Source organism: Cyprinodon tularosa, unplaced genomic scaffold (genome assembly GCF_016077235.1).
Source record: "Cyprinodon tularosa strain WSP-4 unplaced genomic scaffold, ASM1607723v1 ctg111, whole genome shotgun sequence".
Lineage (NCBI taxonomy): Eukaryota > Metazoa > Chordata > Actinopteri > Cyprinodontiformes > Cyprinodontidae > Cyprinodon > Cyprinodon tularosa.
The window spans coordinates 983,390-1,003,585 of record NW_024037905.1 but is presented as its reverse complement, the minus strand read 5'-3'; the positions used below and the strand labels follow the sequence as shown (position 1 = coordinate 1,003,585).

General features: G+C 36.9%; 1 protein-coding gene across 1 annotated transcript in view; it reads right to left on the bottom strand.

The window, feature by feature from the left end:
- The window catches only part of plxna4 (plexin A4), a 270,146-nt gene that overhangs the window by 232,680 nt on the left and 17,270 nt on the right, over positions 1-20,196 (bottom strand). Inside the window, exon 2 of the mRNA XM_038298573.1 lies at positions 11,623-12,965. Within this exon, the coding sequence (XP_038154501.1) occupies positions 11,623-12,867 (1,245 nt within the window). The 5' untranslated portion in view covers positions 12,868-12,965. The remainder of the gene's footprint in view (positions 1-11,622; positions 12,966-20,196) is intronic.

Here is a 20,196-nt window from a genome sequence, read left to right as displayed (position 1 = left end):
AGAAACTTTTATTCTATTCCTCAAACAAAACATGTGCAGGGGTACAGTTTGTTACTTAGGGCAACACATTTACCCTTAATTAAAAAAATATTGAGAATAGTTTTCATCAAGCAATATCTAAGCAATCTGAACAGTCTCAAGAGCTGTCTCATGTATGATTAGAACCTGGAAAGTCCTAAACCAATTAAAAGTACATTTTAAATAATAATAAAAATTATAATCTTTGTAATTAATTTCTAGAAATGTAATTGAGAATTTACATCAATATTAAGGTAATATACCTCTTCTTGGCCTATTGGCAAGATCATCGAGATGCTAAAAGACAAAAAATTTAAGCTGAGAAATGCCAAGATAATTTGCCAAACACACCACCTCATGTACCAAACCCAGGAGTGGCCAAAAGACACACAATGATTTTGATAAGTCATCAAGTCAGATCATGAGTAATAACTAAAGAACTTTTACATCAGTTCAGCCAAGTGTTCTTAATTCAACAATATGATAAAGACTTGGTCAAGATTTCAAGACCCAAACTATGGCTGGGCATAAAAAATAAAAAAAAACAATTTCGATATTCTAGAATTTGGGTTAAGTATTCTGTGGACTGACAAGACAAAATATTTTAGAAGGTATATAACCCATTATTTCTAGCTATAAACTAACCTTATAGAAAAAGAAAAGCATATAGAGAGTGAAACACGGAGAGGATATTAAGATTGTCTGGGATGCTGAATTAGACCTGAATGAATTCCTGTCATTTATAGAACAATAAATAATTATCTCTACCATAATGTCCTGAAGGAGAACACAGGTCCAGTTTGTAATTTGCAGCTAGTTACTGTATGAACCGGGTCAGACATTCAAATTTATTGTTATAATAATTTGAAAAAAGTGTTCTGTATCTAGGCATCTGAGCTTTACCATCGGTTTGACGATGTAAATAATTTTAGTCCAACTACAAAAGATGAATTCTGTGAGGGGGCAAAAACTTTTTCACAGCACCATGCGTACAGGGTTAAACCATAAATGATCCAAAGAAAGCCCAGACTTATACTAAACAAATGCTTCATAACAAAAGGAATATGGCGGGTAGAGTTAAATAAGAAAAATGATTTAGACACTCCACTGTGTTAAATTTAAAGTTGCCCAAAGGTTTTAAGAAAGTCTGATGGAATGCCTTTGAAGGGAGACAGGTCTTTTTGTTTATGTCTCTTTTTCCATTTTTCTTCCTGGAAGCGCACTCTGGAGGCTTCCGATAAATCGTGCACGTCAATGGTCTCTCCACCACCTATCAAAAAGGGCCATCATCACCTTCGGAGCTTTTAGAGCAGCTATGGAGGAAATATGGGGGTTTGCTTTCATTAGACAAATGGAACATTGCTGGTTTAGGCCACCAGCTTCAGGCTACAACATGGGGTCATATGGAGTGGGATGAATGATTTATAGAGACAACCTAAATGTGGGTCAGGAGAATGTCACACAGTTGAAGGTTTAAGACAGAGGTAGAGAAGGAAAAGAAAATGGATATGGACTATCAATGATGGTCAACAACAACTTCTCCTAAACACACTGTTATCAGGGATGGGCTTTTTTTCTGCAAGTAGGCTTCTGTTAAATTAATGGTTTGTGGATGAAAATCAAGGTCAGTCAATTAAAATCAGGTTTTAACAGCGACAAGTACAGATGTTCTAATCTATTAAGTCCAATTCCTCATTTATGCAACGGACTAAAAACACCTTCTTTATGTCTACATCAGTTAGAGCTGAGGACATGACCGAGTACAGTTCATCATTCCTGGGTTTAAAGGTTAAGCGGATCTATCAGAAGCAAAATGGAGTACTTTGCAGTATTTTGGCCTTCGATGATTGAATGCTTCCTCTAGAGATAACAAGGTTTCCCTCATGTATTCTAAGATTAATTATCTTTTTTTTTTTAGGAAATCGAGTACCTAAAATCATTAAGAAATTAATTATCTGAACTCAGTCAGCCTAGAAGGAAGAAAAATCTTAGATGTGAAAATTCTGCTGGTTACTCTTCACCTCCTGTATTGCCAATCATATTCTAATCATATTTAATTTTTACTTCAGGCCATCAGGAAACAGATACATAAAAAACAAGCAAAACAAACAAGTAAAACACTATTTGTAATTGAGAAGTCCCCAACACCTCTAGACAAAATGCAAAATGACACCACTTCCTCCCTGGAGTCTTGGCACTTGCTGCAAATGATTTGATAATTCAAAAATGTACAATTACTGTATCGTTGGAGTTTTAGGAAAGGCTTGGTATGTCAAGAAGTTTAAATCCATTTTGCTTTATATATTTGTCATATTTCCAAATAAGGACACATCTTTTTTCCAAGTCAGATAGTTTAGGATTCTACAGCATGAACCAAGGTGTTAGAGATGGATAGATTGTAAGACAGAGGGCAGGAGAAGGGAGCCTCTATATTTGGGCAGAGGCCAGAAACTGATGCAGAATCAGGTCACTCTCAGCCATATCCATCTCTTTGCTTGTGTCTGGCTGCCAACACTGACACAAAAAGAGCTCGCTTCTGGACCGTGCCGAAGGATCAGTAGATACAGAACAGGGAGAAAAGAAAGCAGACATCAAGCACGGGAAAGCTAGAGTTGCTCAATGCGATTAGTGGGAGAGTGAAAGAGATCAGCACTCTAACATTCTCTGATGTATGGTCTAATCTGGGTTAGAACTGTTGTAAAGGCTAATTCTATGGTAACTTCACGTAATTAATGGAACATGTTTGACTATAGCAACACTTGCATATGCATATATTTAGTTGCCGCTTCTTGATGATTACTTGATTGCTCCTCTGTTAGAAAAAAATGTAATAAATGTCTTATTTCTGCAAAACATTTCATATAGATAGGAAAAGAGAAAGCTATAGAAATGTATTCCAGCATGCTGTATGTTCTCTTATTTGCTTGGCCTGTTGGAACTAGTATTTTCCTCTTGCCATGCTGTGCTAAATGACCAACCTGCCAGGATGATTGGAGGCACTGGATAATTCTGTCATGACTAAGAGGGTTTGCTGCATTCGGTGTACAAAAAAGGAATATCAACATTAAATATCCCCTTTATACAGTAACGCCTATGTGAGTTCTACAGCAGAGTGAAGCATTTTTTATTCCACCACTCCACACAGCCGATATCTTTCATTTGATTTTAGCTTTTGAGATGACAACCCAGAAAAGAAATAGATATATAAACACATTACTGTAGCATATTATGTTCACTATTCATCACAGATCATAGAGTTCAGGCAAGGATCTGTAGAAACCTAACTGCATTGTGTTTTGTTTATTTAATGTAGATATGTCATTGGCACTCAGTGATTCTGACATGTAGGGTGTTCTAAATACAAATTAATGCACACAGCATATAAGCAACACTGTACTCTCTGCTATCATATCAAGGTTATTTTTAGTTTTGAAAAACTTTTGCATTTGGAAACTGTCCAGGCCCAATTCTGCATTTTTGTCAAAGAAGATTTTATACAACAAACATGGCAATTATTTTGATCTGAGATGCTGGTTTCTAACTTTTTTCAGTATATAGAAAAATTTTTTGTCAAATTCGCACTGTATGATATTGACCCGTCCTGTACGGATGTAATAGCTTTAACTCTTGTGAAGATATTCTATATAGGGCTTAGTAATTTAAAGTTTATGATCATTTTTGACTACTCTTCCAGAGGCACAAATGTGACACCAGGAACTAATGTCCGACAAGCCAGCCTGGCTCTCCAGCTCTGCTCTAATTCATCCTAGAGGGCTCTTTCAGGTTGAATTAAAGACTGACTAGGCCAGGAAACTTTCACAAAAACATTTTCTTCTATGTCTCTACAAATCTTGCTTTTTGCACTGGTGAGCAGTTACACAGAAAAAAAGTCCTGGAACTCAGGGACCAACCACACTTCTACAAAAACAGCCACACAGCTGTGATACTCTCTAGACCAAACTGTAGACATCACAATGCTGTAAAGCAAGTGACACGTATCGGGTAGGTAGCCAATAAACATTTGTCATTTGGATTGACAGAATGACGTAATTCGAAATCTCACAAAACACATTTCAACCACTTTAGAGTCCTGCGTCATAAGACGCAGTGTGCATCATACCACTGACTCATGATTTGCTTTGTATAAAACTTTGATGCAGCTGCATAAGAATATCCAAAGTTATCTATTCAAATTATATTCAACTAATCTGAAGATCAGTTGAACTTTGAAAGGAATGTAGTTACTGACTCTTCAATCCATGTTCCTCAGCATCAGCTCTCCCTGTTCTTGGATGTTACATGACTCACCACTTCATCCTCATCAGTATTACTGTTATTAAACTGATTAAAGCTGAATGTGGACAAGATACAGTAGCTCTGAAGAAATTTCCCTACTAGACTCACTACTAGAATAGCCAATCATGGTATCAGCATAGAATTCACTGAGCGATTGTCTATAACATGCAGAATAGTGCAGCCAGAAGAGAATGGAATGATCTACTACCACATCCTACAGCCTGCACCCTACATAGTACACAACAGAGCATTAAATGGCTTATGTTTATTTACTGTAGATTTGGATTTAAGATTCCTCATTTGAGTTTTCTACTTTATGCATGCTTCCACTGTGTTTTTAAGATGTATATATCTTCAAAATACATGTACGGTAAGCAAAATCAAGCACTGAACTGCTAAAGTTAAGTAAAATTGGTTAAAATAAAAAACATCCAAAAAGTTATTGATGCTTAGCATTTTGCAAAATTTGCTGTTATTTAAACATCCACTGGGAACACCACTTTTCTTTCCAGCCTTAATAAATCCTGCATATAAATGTTATGTGAACTGAATGTAGTGTGCAAAAACTATCCCTAAATTCTCATGGATGTGATGTGCAGGGGGCTGTTTTCAAACTCAGTCACATTTTAAGACAGAGGGGAAAAAACATGTAGACCTATTGATGCATCTGTGTCTATTTTCAAGTGTTTTAGTCTGACTTAAACAGGTACATGGCCAGCAATGACTGAAGGTTGGTGTGTACCATCATTTCAGGATAGCCTAAAATAATCTTTATATGTAATAGTATCCGTGTTTGTAAATTAGGCTGAGTTCACAGTTTCAGGTTATAAAACAAAGTTGATTTACTAGTGTGATCTGGCAGTGAAACATGAAAGTAAATCAACAATATGAGCCATCCTCTGATGATAAATTGCTCGTTCATGTTTGCTGATGTCTTCACCTGCCAACCATTAGTTATGCAGGTACAACAAATAAATATTTGTAGGGGGAGGGGGGGAAATCTATCAAATCAGAAATGAAACAGCATGAGAGTGTTGGAAGTAAATGGAGAAATCACTCCAACTGAGAAAGAAAGATTGAAATAGAGAAAATTTTACTTTGGAGGATGTGGGAATGTAAAATATGACAAAACCTTGAAAGTGGAAGGTGAGCAGAATTTAATGAAAGCACATTATGATACTGATAATCTATGATTGTTTTATCTTCATATTGTGCTAGAGATATTGATTTATTTTCTATCTAAAGCTAATAGATACTAAATTTTTAGAAGCACCTACCTATTACCTGTGTTTCGATTTTCATTGCAAATATAGAGAAAAATAAAGTTTTTAAACTATCATTTAAGGGAAAATGATACACAAAACAACAGGGATCACTACAGAAAAAGTAAATGCTCCCTCTTTTGAATAACTGCTTTGCCAATTTTGGCAGCAATTCATTCATCTTTTGCAACATTTTGTAGTGAGACTTTTTCATCCCTGCGGATGTAGAAAGCCGTCTTCTCTTCTTTACTAGATTATTTAAAATCACCCACATTTGGGTTCAAAGTTAGAAATGTTCAATGTTTAAGGACATGTCAAAGCTTCAAATACAGATTGAATAGGTAAAAAGAGGAATCCCTGGTTTCATCAGATCCTGAAGCAGCAAACCAGCCCAGACATCATACTGCCACCACTATGCTTGACTATCAGAATGGTAAGTATTGGATTACACTACAGACGTAACTGGAGAAAACACCTCAAAAATGAATGTTTTTTTTCCCTCTGGTGTCCAACAACATCTAGGAATAACCGAAATGACGTGCAAAGATAGACTCAAAGTGATGCTATCAGCTGAAACATGAACACTGACTTCAACTGAAGCAAGTTATTGCTACAGTTCATCTACAGGGCTTTTCTTTTTTGACTATTAGGATTATGGTTATAAATTTCACTTGTTTTCCTAACACCATCTTATTTCTTTAAAATTACAGTCTAGTAGTTTATCTAAATATTAACCCAAATGACCACGAGTAAAACAACGAACATCATAAGATTATAAATAGACCTGAATCCAGAGAAGAAAACTGGTATTTTAGAGGTAGTATCTGTAGGTAAACTGGTAGAGAGCATTAAGAAGGAAGCAAGAGACACTTGTTTAATCACAGAATAATGATATTGTGATTGATTCTGACCTTTAGCAAGTGGTATCATGTATGGAGATTTAATTAGCGTGCCAGCCAGGGAGCAGAATAGCGGATATGTGCATAGATTGGGATGAAGTAGAGAGAGGAGGGGCAGTCTAGATGTCCCTAATGAATCTGCTAGCCTTTCCCTTCCTGAGGATGTGACATAGACTGAATCATCATCAGCAGCAAACTAGTGACTGATTAAGGTCCAATACCAGACGGTGGAGAAAATAGATGACCGGCTCACTGGCCATTGTCATTCAAAGGATTGTTAAGCATGCTATCAATTCTTAAAGAAGAGAAAAAATAAGAACATGAAAGGTGAATGCACAAAGAGGACTGAGCATAAAAGTGGAAGGGTTTTGTTTTTTTTAAAGTTGGGGTGAAGAGTCCACGTATTGAAGTGGTGAAAGAGACCAAGAAAAAGACTTGAACCATCCGCAGCCGACTAGAATAATTTAATTAATTGGAGAGAATTCAGAATGTGAAGTCGCTAGCACATTACAAATGTAGAAGAATAGCCCGTGGCATGTTAGTTAATGACATGTAATTAATGATCATTAGTAGAAGGGATGAAGGGATGGCCGTAGCCTGTCAGAGGCTTGTGAGTGACCTTGCAAATTTTTCGTCTTTGAGGGACGGCTCATGACACCTGAAAGCATATTTTCAATTTCCTACGGAAAAGAAAGTGGCAGAGGATGCAAGCAATGCATCAAGGATGAGAGAAAAAATAGCAGTGAGGGGAATTTATTGCAATCCTGCTGTTTTGTTGTCCTGTTTTTTTTTTCTGCTGACACAGTAAACATGGAGGGAACAGGCAGCGTTTTTTTTATAGGTCACATGCCACTTCACAATGATCTATGGATGCAGGGCCTTTGCAGACTTATACTGTTGAGCATGCATTATTTGGATCAGCCAAGCATGGCCATTTGAGGCAAAGAGGAAGCACCCCCTTCACATACACACACTGGTTGTATGTCTCCTCTCTGGTGCACATTCCTTTTCTTCTCTTTCTCCTGCTCTGCATCTCTCCCACGATGACTGAAATCCTCTTAAAGATGGTGTCAAGCATCAAAGGCCTGGAGGGTGCAAGTATTTTTTACGCTCCAAACAAAGCCTGCATCTCTCTGTCCCAGCACACACTTGCTTTTCATGGTTTGATTATTTATAACAGAAGAGACCAGCCATAAGTGTTATATTAGAGAGCAGAAATTAATATCTGTTTGGTTCAGACATCAATGAGCAAATGGTAGCAATTAATGTAGAAGTTAAAAACATTCTGATTAAAATAAGTGTTTTTTGATGTGTTTAGGAAGATAACATCAAATTATAGAAATAGAATTCAACTTTATTGTCATTGCACTGTCACGAGTACAAAGCAACGAGATGTGGTTTGCATCTATCCAGAAGTGCTATACAAGATATAAATATTATTACAGGTGTATGTACCAGCAAAAATTAATAGTTAGGGACTGTAAAAAGTTGTGCATAAATATAAATATAAATATGGGAGCTACATGCACAGATTTTACAGGAATGTTAGAAAAAGAATTATATATGTATTAGCAGGTTTATAATAAAAGATAAGTAATGGCAGATAAAATTTACTGATTATAATTATGATATCAAGATGTAAACATGTTATATGTAATTTGATGTATAATATTATTGATAATGGGGTTCAGGCTGTTCATTTTTATACAAACCTATTTGCTTACTCTTCTGGTTTAAATTTGTTTTTTTAAATGTTAACAGTTTCTTTCTATTTTGTCACGATGCATTGCCAAAGTACCAAAGTGTTCATCTTTACCAAAAATGATGGTCAAGCATGGTTTTCAATAAAACCTGATTTTCCACAAAATGTAAAGAGTAAAGTCTGACTTTGAATTCCCAATTTAAAAAAAATTGCCCTGTAGCTTGATACCTGCAATTCAGTGTTTATTTAAAGGAAGTGCTTGATTTTCATATTTTGTAATTGAGGATTTATTCTGCCAGGATTTTATGCTACGTTAATACCAAACAAGTCCACCCAGAGTGCTGTATGCGTTGGGAAATAATACCAATTGTCTTAAAAAAAATAAAAAAAAATTGATCTTTTTTTCTTTTCTAAATTAATTAAGCACCATTTGATTTCTTAATTTTGTTTTCTTAATTTTAAGAAACACATATACATAACTGTTGAAGCTTTTAAGTGACAAAATGTGAAAAATGTTTGATTGGCACCTCATTCAGGTAACTCCAGCAGACCACTGAAATTACAGTAGAGATAATATTCTGGTTCTGCCCATCATATGTTCCATGCCTTACTTAAAGTGTTTTAACCTATCCACAAAGTCTGATCTTTCTCCCTCACCATTAATAGTGTGTGTTGGTGTGGATGTGTTTGACTACACAGCTAGACCACTCTAATGAGCCTTGGGCTGTTCGTCCTCTCCCTAATTGGAGGGAAAACACATCATGTTCAAAATATAACACTGTTTGAAAGCTTGAGAAAATAAAAGTGCAAGAGAAAGCGAGAAAAGGGGTGTGATAGAAAAGAAGATACTGAGCAATGAAGAGGGCAAGATAAAGGGGAATATATTAAATACAACTCTCCATTTTATCTTGTTATAAAACAGGTAATAAATAAAAATTCTTTAAATAGAGGTTGTAAATTCTGTGGCACTGCTTAAATGAAACAAAATTTTCAGAGCTATGGTATCTGTATTTTTATATTATGGAATTTGTTTGTTTTTTCCAACTGGACCCTGTAGACTTCTGAGCTTGAACAATCTTTAGACTTTCAGGATTCTACTTTTTTATACGCTTTACTTAATTTCTTTCACTGTAATTTCTGGTTTATGAAGTAGGGATTTATATGGTAATATGAGATAAAATCAGGTAACTATCAGTAATATCAGGGGAAATCCAAGGGTCCTGATCAAGGCCTAATTTAATTATATATCTAAAAAATTAATCCAAATAATTTTGGCTATTTTTTTTTTTTTTTTAATGTAGAAAATCCCTTTATTGTCCTACAGTGGGGAAACTGTATTTACTATGTAGTTTATAGTTAAAGCTTTATGTTTAAGCAGAAACGATACATGTTCATCAAGTCTAATTTAAACTAATTTCATGTAAAAAGTTTTATCAAAACACAAGGTAAACAGACCAACAATAGCTACTAGACTGTTAAGACTGTATAATACAGAGTTTGAAGGAAACTAGAAAACTATATAAAACTTTAAGCTATGTTGTGTCAGAACCCTAGCTGAAACAACATGTCTGAATCAAGATATATGGATAATGCCATTAAATAAATATCATTGGTGAGGAAAGTAAAGTGCAAAAAAATCCTAGGAAAGACAGACTAAAAAGGCCAAACACAAAGCCATGAGAAATGTAAGCAGACAAAGGTGAGGATGGAAGGGAGATAAAAATATATATATATATATTAAGGAGGATACTTGAAAGCAAAATAACACAAAGGAATGAAAGACAATGAAAGATAATTGAGAAATGACAAAGGCGGGTTGTAGGGCACATATTGAGACAGGAGAGAATATGATAAAGAATAACATTGAAAATAAAACTGATCTCCATCCCACTATTTGTTTTCTATATTCACACAATACTTGGAAAATGATGAAATTATGAATTGAATTTTCTAAACTTTAAATAAGGAAATTCCCTATTAAAACATGCTTACACTTTAGTTGATATTTATGTGATTCTTTAATTTGAATGTCTACAGGGAGCGGGAACCAAAAAACAAGTTTGCCACTCTCTATTCTCAAAGCACCACTGCATATTAAAGTGTTTAACAGTGTTCAATGAGAGTGTTTGAGGGTGTCTTAGTAGACATAGTGAAAAATTATTGAGAACCATATCTACAGACAAATCAGAAGCTAACTTTAAAAGGGGATGTCTTGTGTTTTTTGATGCAGATAAGAACAGACTTTCTCTGTTAGACACTTGGAAAACTGCTTTATGCCCCAATCTCTATGTTCACTGTTTTAGCAAACATACCTGCAACTGCATGGAGATGCTCACGCTTGTGTATCTCAGAATTAATATATCTCCTGAGTTCATTGTCACTTGGTCAACAGGACATAATTTATGCAATGGTGTTGGTGCAATGCTAAAAGGGCATAATTTCTCAGTGCTAACCCCTTTGTGCTCCCTCACTTCTTACTCTCCCTGCCAGCAGCTCTACCCAAGGCATGATTTATCAGACCCTCAAGCTGCAGACAACGGCACCCTGGCACGTGTGCAGTGCCAGAGATAGATTAATAGATTAACACAGTTATCTGAGGGCCAAACATAAGTGGGGTCAACATCATAATGTCTCAGTGTAGGACATGACTGAGATCAGGATAATATGTGCTTAGCAGCATCGGGATGTGCTACATATTGTGCCATGGCCGAGTCATTGGCGTCCTGGGTGACAGTGTTTGAAGCATTTTAAATGGCTGTATATGGTTTAATAATTAAGATCTTCTTGATTCTAATTATTCTTTATTTTAAATATTTAACATCTTGAAAATAACAAAGGTACAGAAAACAGAGGTTGCCTGGGAAAGTAGCCCAAACATCCAACACCCAATTTAACCCTATTTGTTATATGCGCAAAGAGAGAAATCAAATGAACTGAACCACTGAATTTGTAATGCTGTAAACGAGAGTAAAATTATGGTAATTTGGCTCAGTGTTCGGCTGCACTGTTTAAGGGGTGAGCAGATTTAAACAGGCGGTGGATGGCGAACATCTCATTGTGACTGGCGGGATTATGAACCCACTGAAGAACATTATGTTGGTAACTCCCCCCTAGTGCGGCAGGGCTCATTAGAGAAACATCGGTGAAAATCACAACCAGCATACTTCAGAGAAACATCTATTTTATCAGAATCACAAGGAATAAAATGTGCACTGTTTTGTTTTTTTCTGAGAAAAATGATAGTCCAATTAAGGTTGTTTTGAAAATGCAAATAACATAGATCTAGTTCTTCAGTATAAGAAAGAAAAAATAGCTTCCAGAGATTTTACATAGAAAATATCCTCTATAGTGCCTTTTGTTTTTAATGAGAACATTTGTTTTAAATTTCCACTGTGTTGGCATTAAAAAAAAAAATCCTGTTTGCATTTTGTTGTAGTATACTCACCGCACTGCTGCAAGGAATATCTTTGACTTTCAGCCAGGCCAGATCCAATGTCCCCTCTCCTTTGTAGCAGGACTGCAACCTTTCCTTGATTTTCTCATTGATCTTTCGAAGTGAAAAAACACACAGAGCAGAGTCCTGGGAGGCTTGCCTTGGACGCCTCTTTTGACCTTTTGAGAAGATGGCAAAAAGCACATTGTCATCTGGGGCCACGTCCAGTGAAGGTGCAAGTATAGAACCGGCTTTTGATAAGTAGGCTGCTTCAAGTAATCTGTACTCCACGTTGCCACTTATGCACCCGATAGGGACCTCAACATACGAGTTAAATGCAGTGTCTGCCTTGCAGAGGCGAACAATCTTGGATGTGTAAACTTGCTCCCGGCCAGCTGAAGAGGACCCTGTGGTGGGTCCGCCTCCCATTTCAGGTTGCAAAGTTAAGAAGTAGACAAAGTTTCCACTGGCAAAGCCATAAATGTAATATATGTCAAAGTCAGGTATAACGGTGAATGTATCCGAAGGGATCTTAATCATAGAGGCCACAAACTCATCATGGAAGACGTAGGCAAACATGCCATCCTCCTCTGAGTTTCTGGCCAGCTTTCTGCTAGAGATGGTCGGGAAGTACTCTGGTTTACCATCAACTGCTGTGGCTACAAACAACATGTCTGGAGAAGCATTGCCATAGGAAACAATGACACCGAAAACGGAGCCACTCTCATTGACACCAGAGAGGTAGTGCTCTTTCTTGTGGAAGGGCTCTCCCAGTTTGAACAGGTCATCTAGACGGAGGAGTTTGCAGATGCCCTGGTATAGGCTTCCACAAGCTAGCAACCGGTTCTCCCTATAGTCCATTAAAAGCATCTTGTTCACATTGTTGGTAAGAGTCAGTTGCTCACTGCAAGGCTGAACAATGCGAGGTGGGTAGCACTTGCGGTTGTCTTCATCTGGACCAGTCTCATGGGACACTTGGACCTCCAAACTTGGAGACAATTTGTATATGCGATTGACTGCTCCCAAATAAACATTGCCATTGCGATAGTCCACAGCAAGATGGTTAAATGTCCACTCTGGGTTTTCAGCATAAAATGAGGCATACCCGTCCTCTTGGAGCAAGGCTGTGATTACTTGAGATCCGGCACTGTGGGCCTGTGGGGCTTGCACCACCGTCTGTGATGCCGAAGGAAGCACCAAACTAAAAAGGAAGCAGCATAAGAAAAAATAGGTCCGTGTTCTTCTGTGGGATGTCATGGCTGTGCTGATGGTTGGGCAGGTAAGAAGAAGGACAGAGGCACAGTCCAGCACTGTTGCAGGATCAAGCTTGTTCTGAGACGGAGAACATTATGCACCTGCAGGAAGGGAGAGAGAAAGAAAAAAAAAGTGAAAACCGGCACATGAACTCCTATCACCAACAAATTACTTTCAAATAAAGTGGACCGTGCTCTAGTTTTATCTGGCACAGATTAAAACAGAGCAAATTAATGTTTTAGACAGGTGTTCATACCATGCATCTGAGACCCTTGAACAATCTATATTTGGAGAAGTAGTGGGCTACAAAAAAAAAAAAATCTAAAATAAAATGAGATTGAGATAAAGCAATCACATTAATTAATTTCAAAATCAAAGCGTCAAATTGTTTTTATGGAGACTTTAGAACTGTCGAATGTCAAGTAAAGATTGAATAAAACAAACTATGAGATCAGGTACAGCAAATGGGAAAGAGAAAAAGGAGTCAGGCTTTATCTCAAGGGAGATGATCAGCATGGCTTTGCACCACCTCTCTGCGTGGACCCCTGCCCCTCTCCATCTCTATTTGCTTTCTGCTCCAGCCTCTACGCCCCTAATTGATTCTCCCCTTGGAATAAAAATCTGCATGCTTTGACGACTTCTCTCTTCTCTCCCAATGGGGCAGCTTACCTGCTGACACTGCTAGCAAAGAGAACAGGAAAATCTTTTGCTCTTTAAATTTCCTGCATTCACGTATCCAAACACAAGAAGGGGTGTTTATAGGCCAGAGAGCAACAAAAAGGTTGAAAGTGCTAGCAGCTGCAAAAAAATAAAAATAAAAAATGCTTTCCTTTGGACTTAAAGTTATTTGCACATTCTCCACATAAAAATACAACTGTAAAGCACGCTACTGAAAAATAATGTTAAAGGCATAGAACTGCATATGATCGATGTATTCAGCAGTCAATACGATGACTTTGCTAGCCAAATGGGGTGTAAACAACAGTTACTTCACACCAAATGATTGGATTAGCATATCAATCAATCTCAATCTCTTTACAAATGAATATTGAGAAGAATAATATTTTAATAATTTGAAAACAATCAAAACTACATGAGAGCTTTCCATCTTCATTTCTAAGTATCTAGAGCCTTTTAGAAACTGAACTTCAGGATTTCCCCATGAAACAGACCACATTTTGGTTTTACATATAAATGTCCATCAGACATGATGGTGGAAAACACAACCTCTAAAAAGAAGTGACCCTTCATGAAGGCAAACCAAGAGCAATGAAAAACAGCCCGTGAGCTGATGATGAGAGGGATGGAGACTGATTCCGAGACAGGTCGTGCATATTTAGCTGTGTGTGCATAGAGGCATCATTAGCATAGCAGAAACAAAGGCATAAGATTGCATGGTGAGAAAGGGAAGAGATCAAAACAGAGTAAAATATGAAATAATTCTGCAAAAACATAGAATAGGTTAATGAGAATTCATTCAAGACTCAGAGTGGACGGATTCATCTACTAATAAAAGTCAAGTTTTAGGGCAGACCTAATGTATAAAAGCAAATGATTGTGTTTAAAGTTGAGGTGAATGTTGGTTTAGGAGATGACATTTTACTCAAATTGACTCAGGTTCTGACTAATGCAGGCTCTGGCTTCCAAGTGATTAACTCTTTGTAAACAGTTATTGGAAGAACGGTATGGACTGGCCAGAAGGTATCAAAATTAGCTTTAGGAAGTAGTGTTTCATCTCTGAAAAGGGTCTGTCTCATATATTCTACCACTTTCACACTGCCAGTCAGCTGGACCAATGGCATCAATCGCACTTTTTTATATATAATAATAGCATTTTTGTCACACCTTATCTATTGTATAGAAGGTGGACTTAAGGTGTGGCAATTAGTCCTTTCTTATGGGAACATTTAAGCATGTATAGTAGGCTGAACAAAGGGGGGTCCCTAAACTGAACAATTTGCCCACCTGAGTTATGGTTACTTGCAGCTCCTGTAGAGTCATCTTGAGCATCACATGGTTGCTCCCCAAGAAATAATCTTTTGTTCAACCTTACTGCTTAGGTGATTTCTGAAGCAGTTCATTCCACTGGATTCTAGTAAGAAGTATTTGAATAAAATTGAGTAATTTTGTGCTTCTTAGGGTTCTTACAAAATTCCGCCAAAATAATACAGTAAAAATCAGAATTTGTATCTACTGCAAAATAATGGAAACAAAGGATTCCACAGAGTGTTCACCCACTGAAATAAAATGTGATATAAAGGCAACTGAAACAGAGAGAAAGATGTTTACACAGAAGTCCTGAGGAAAGCTGCTGCCACTTCAAGACTAATGATAGGGCACTGAGCCCATAAGGCACCTCTAAAAATAAAAAAAGGGAGACGAATATTAATTTCACACCGAGAAGAGCAACGGTCAAGCAAATCCCAGCCAATTTCTTTTCCTGCAATTTAAGCTAAACACCAAATAAAAATTAAGCAAATTGCAAAAGCAACCGAGACTGAGGAGTAAAAAGACTAAAAGGGAATCAAGTGTGAGGAATGATGAAGGGAGAGAAAGAGCTTGGTAATCCTTTTTTTTCCCTCTCTTGTGTATAAACACAAATGCATTCATACTCAGCTTACAGCCACAAACTAAACAAAACGCTATTAGAAAAAAACAAGACAAAAGCTTCATGCAGCATCCCTTGAGAAATGCAAGTTTGGCAGTTGTAATGCATTAGCGCTCTAAAAACACCTCATCAGTGATGCCTCTGTAAAGGCAGCATGTCTGCCACATAAATTTGTTGCTGAAACGCAATTATCCTCACTGATAGCGGATGGGGTGGGGGTGTTTAACTGCTGTTTGCTTTTGCCTGCTAATCATCAAACTCCATTAATTAAAGCTCACCCTGGTTCTGCGGGTTTATCCAATAGGCATGAGTGTTCACACGGAAATAATAAATAGGGGCTCATAAGCTAGATAATCTTAAGCATAGTTGATCTGTGATTCTGTCTGACATGTGTGCTCAACTTTTTCACACCCTTTTCAGCATTACTTTTGAATTTAGATGTGACACTAAGGATAGCTTAAAGGTATAGTGGAGGATGTTCTTTTTCTGGGTGGATCATCAAAATAAGTGGTCCTACTAATTGTCAATCATTCTGGTGATATGTCTAATAAAGTGGAAAAATTGCAAATCTTTTTTTAGAAAGTGAGCTTGGAGGAGTGATGAAAAAACAGAGCGTGCACAGAGAGAAATGGGCTTGTGCACGCTCTTGCATGCGTTTAATAGGTGTTTCCTCTTGGCAGCGGGTACAGGGTTGTGCATGTGCATTTTTGTTTTAAAGCAGAGAAATAAAAAAATTTGCAAAAATCCTGCACTATACATTTAAAACAAATGCAAGTTGACAGAATAACTTATGTCACAATACCAAAATAATAGCTCTGGTTTGCTTTTACACAGGTATAAAAATCAGAAAATAACAAAGAAAATAAAGCTAATGTGATGCCAGTCATGATAAGCCCATAAGTTCAGTGATTGTGGTATGTAAGATAGAATAACCCATTTTCTTGGTTATTCAGATATAAACCATGGTTAGTGTTATGGCCTTAGTTATGTGGGAGAGGGGGACAGAGCCTCTAATTCAGGCCTGGAACTTTTGAATATATCTGGCCATTTTTTAATTTATCAAGTTAAAAACTATTTGCATTATGTGTATCTAATATCCATAACAAATAAGAAGAACATTTGTGTAAAGCTATTGAGAATCAGTTTAAACTTTAGAATCTTTTTGCTGCAAATTCACATAATCTGCTGTCTATTTAAGGGTTAAGTCATAAAGGCCCCCCATCCATCCATCCATTTTCTGACACGCTTAATCCCAAGTGGGGTCACGAGGGCTGCTGATGCCCATCTCCAGCTACCTACGGGCGAGAGGCGGGGTACACCCTGGACAGGTCGCCAGTCCATCGCAGGGCAACACAGAGACAAACAGGACAAACAATAATTCTCACACACACTCACACCCAAGGAGAATTTAGAGAAGCCAATTAACCTAACAGTCATGTTTTTGGATTGTGGGAGAAAGCCGGAGTACCCGGAGAGAACCCACGCATGCTCAGGTAGAATATGGAAACTCCATGCAGAAAGACCCCAGGCCAGGATTTGAAACCCGCAACCTTCTACCTGCTACCCACTGCTGCACTGAGCTGCCCCATAAAGGCCCCCCGTTAGACAAAATCTATCAACAGAGAGCAATACCACAAGACTTTTAGTATTAAGAATCTTTTTTTTTTTTTTCAAACACATTTCACACATTGATCGCTTTATATTTTACTTTCTTAAACACCAAGTTAAATAGAACAGACCTCTTTTTTTCGTATTTCATTATAGTGTTTTCAAGAAAGCATTGCAGCATTACGGAACGGAGAACAAGCAAGTTAGAGGAAAGCTTCCAATCTGTCAGTGATCAATGGTTACATTTTTACATTTATTGTTGCTGTATGTTAGAGAATTTTTCCTATACTCCTACATAATTTGCAGGTTATGTATAACTAAAAGATAGATGGTTTATACCTTATGAATCAAAGGACTGGATACAATATTCATTGATATCTAGACCGACCCAGACGGCTCCTGTTTGATTGGTTCTGTTGGGTCCGTCTCAGTGGTATGGAGCATTTTTTTGTTTGTTTTTTTAGTTGCCCTGAGTCATGTGAAAAGCATGACAACTTTTTTCAGCTCACAATGATCTTTAAATGTGTATCTGAATGCTAAATAAAAAGCTTTCTTAGAGGGTCTTATTTCATTTTTTAAACACACCTGTATCTCACACCTAATAATAAAGGAAAAATAAAGCATTCAGAACAATTATTAGATATAGTTGGGGTCACTTGTATACCTTGGTTTGATCATTTCAAAATTATATATAAAAGGTACATCAAGGGAGAGGAAAGAAGAAAAAAGAAAATAAATCTACATGACTGCAGCATCAAAGTATTCAGTCTGCCAAATAAAAAAAAAGCTTCCATATAGGCTGTAGAACAGGGGGAACACTTTTTCCAAAACCCAATCTACACCATTTTAAATAATTTATTTCATAGACAGTGTTTTGCTGACCACAAAGCTAATTATGGACATAGCAACCATCAAAAATACACAATAAATGTGACAGGAAACATTTCTCTGATAACATATGAACTACTCAAGAGATGAAGGTAAAAAAAAAAAGACCAACAGGCTCCAGCGAGGTAATCCCTTCCTATGAAGAGTCTGATAGAAGGGGGGAAGTGTTTATCTGGGAGAAATTACTAGGAAATGAAGCAGATGCCAATTTCTTTTTGAAAAAAGCTTACCTATTTACAACAGCAACAATAAAATGAAAAATGTCTTATTTGAAAACAAGTCTTATGAGTAAACCAGGATCATGAGATAAGAGGGTAAGAAGTGGAGTAATTACAGAGAGAAATGCTGTAGGTTTTTATGCCATTCCTGCTGATATGCAACATAAATTGTTTATGGTTAATCATTCACTATGCATACATAGAGTATTGATCAATTACTTAATCTCTTTATGATTATTTGAGAATTTAATAGAATTATATAGTATTTTTTACATTTTTTGAGAGTGTTTCAGCTTAAAATGGGATGATGTTATAAACAAGTTCTCTTTCTCTTTGCTCTTTGCCAGTAATAATTCAAACTGCCTTGATTTGCATATAACTTTTGGGACATGTTACTAATCGATAGTCAGCATGATGTTTAACTCTTAAAGAATTTAGGTAAATCTTGACTGTACAACCAGAAGGCCATTTGTGAGGTTAAGTATTCCTGTTGGACAGAAAGGTGTGGTCCTTGATCTAATCTTTAATTCATCCCAAAGGTGTTCTATTATGTCCAAGTCAGAATCATGCAGGGCAGTCAACTTTATCCAAACCTCTCATCCATGTCTTTATGAACAATGCTTTTTGCATGTTGGAAGAGGAAGGGGTCATCTCCAAACTGTTCTCACAAAGTTGGTAAAATAGTATTGTCCAAAATCTATGGATGCTTAAGCATTCAGAGTTAATTTCACTGAAACAAGGGCCAATCCCAGCTCCTGAACAACAACTCATAAAGTAACCCCTCCACCAAATCTTCCACTGTTCTAGAGTTCAGTGTCAGCATGTTTTACACCACTGCATCTGATACTTTGCATTCACTTGGTCATGTAGGGATTGAATAGAGCTGCTAATGAGTAGAAATCCATTCTATGAAGCTCTGGTCCTGAGCTCATCTGAAGGAAACATACTTATTAATATTTCCAACACTAAATAGTTATAGTATTCTACTGTGATGGTCCTAGATTTATGTGCTAAAACTACTACCACTGTCAAAGAGCGTCATCTGTTTGATCTGAAAAACTTGACTTTCAAAGTTAAAATACAGAAAAACTTGGAAAAAAAATAGTTATTTCTATTTATCAAAATTGTTATTCTAATATAACAGAGAAACAAAACAGACAGAAATGTGGTTTAAATTTTGTCATGTCCACTTCTGCTATCATGAGGGATTTTCTTTTCTGTAAAAACAGGTTTTAGAAGAAATGGAAGCTTGATAAGTTAAAAAGGTCGAAAGAATACACAAAGACTCAGTAAAATAAGGCAGAAAGAGACTGGTAAACAGAGGTACTGTAAGAAAGAGCTCAAGTTGTAGAGATGTGCGTCTCAAGTTAGGGATGTAGTGATTGGAGTGGACCCCCAACCTCCTTCCCGTCCCACCAAAACTCATTCAAGCATGGCTACCTGCTGGGCTGCAGCAGAGATCAGAGGAATAAGCCCTACTATGCACTGTAGCAAACAACCAAGACCAGAGGAAAACAAAGTCTATGAATGCCCTTGAACAGCAGTAGCAATGCATGCATTTATCCACTAGTCCTAATATACAAACAACAACAGAAAACTCCATTACTAAAACACATGAGCCTTACAGGCCAAAAAAAGGATTTTCTATATAATCAAGAATGTTGTCCCAATTCATGTCAGTTTTAAAGCTAAAACTTTAAATTAAATAAAAAACTGAAGGAAATCAAAATGCTGTTGTCTGATTTCTAGGATATAGTTATGTTAGCATGTTTTTTTAAAGAAAGTTGTATTTTTGCTGCAGAGGCAAATATTTTAATTCCTTCAAAATAGTTAAAACTATTCCCATGGTCGTCAGTGGAAAAAATGGACTCCACCAACAAACTGCATCAATGTGATTATCAATCACACACTGATGAAATTACTATGCAGGATAATAACTGGGCAACCCTTTCATTTAAAAGACAAGTTAAGTAATGACTATGGAGAGAGTAGGTTCAACATGAGCACTGC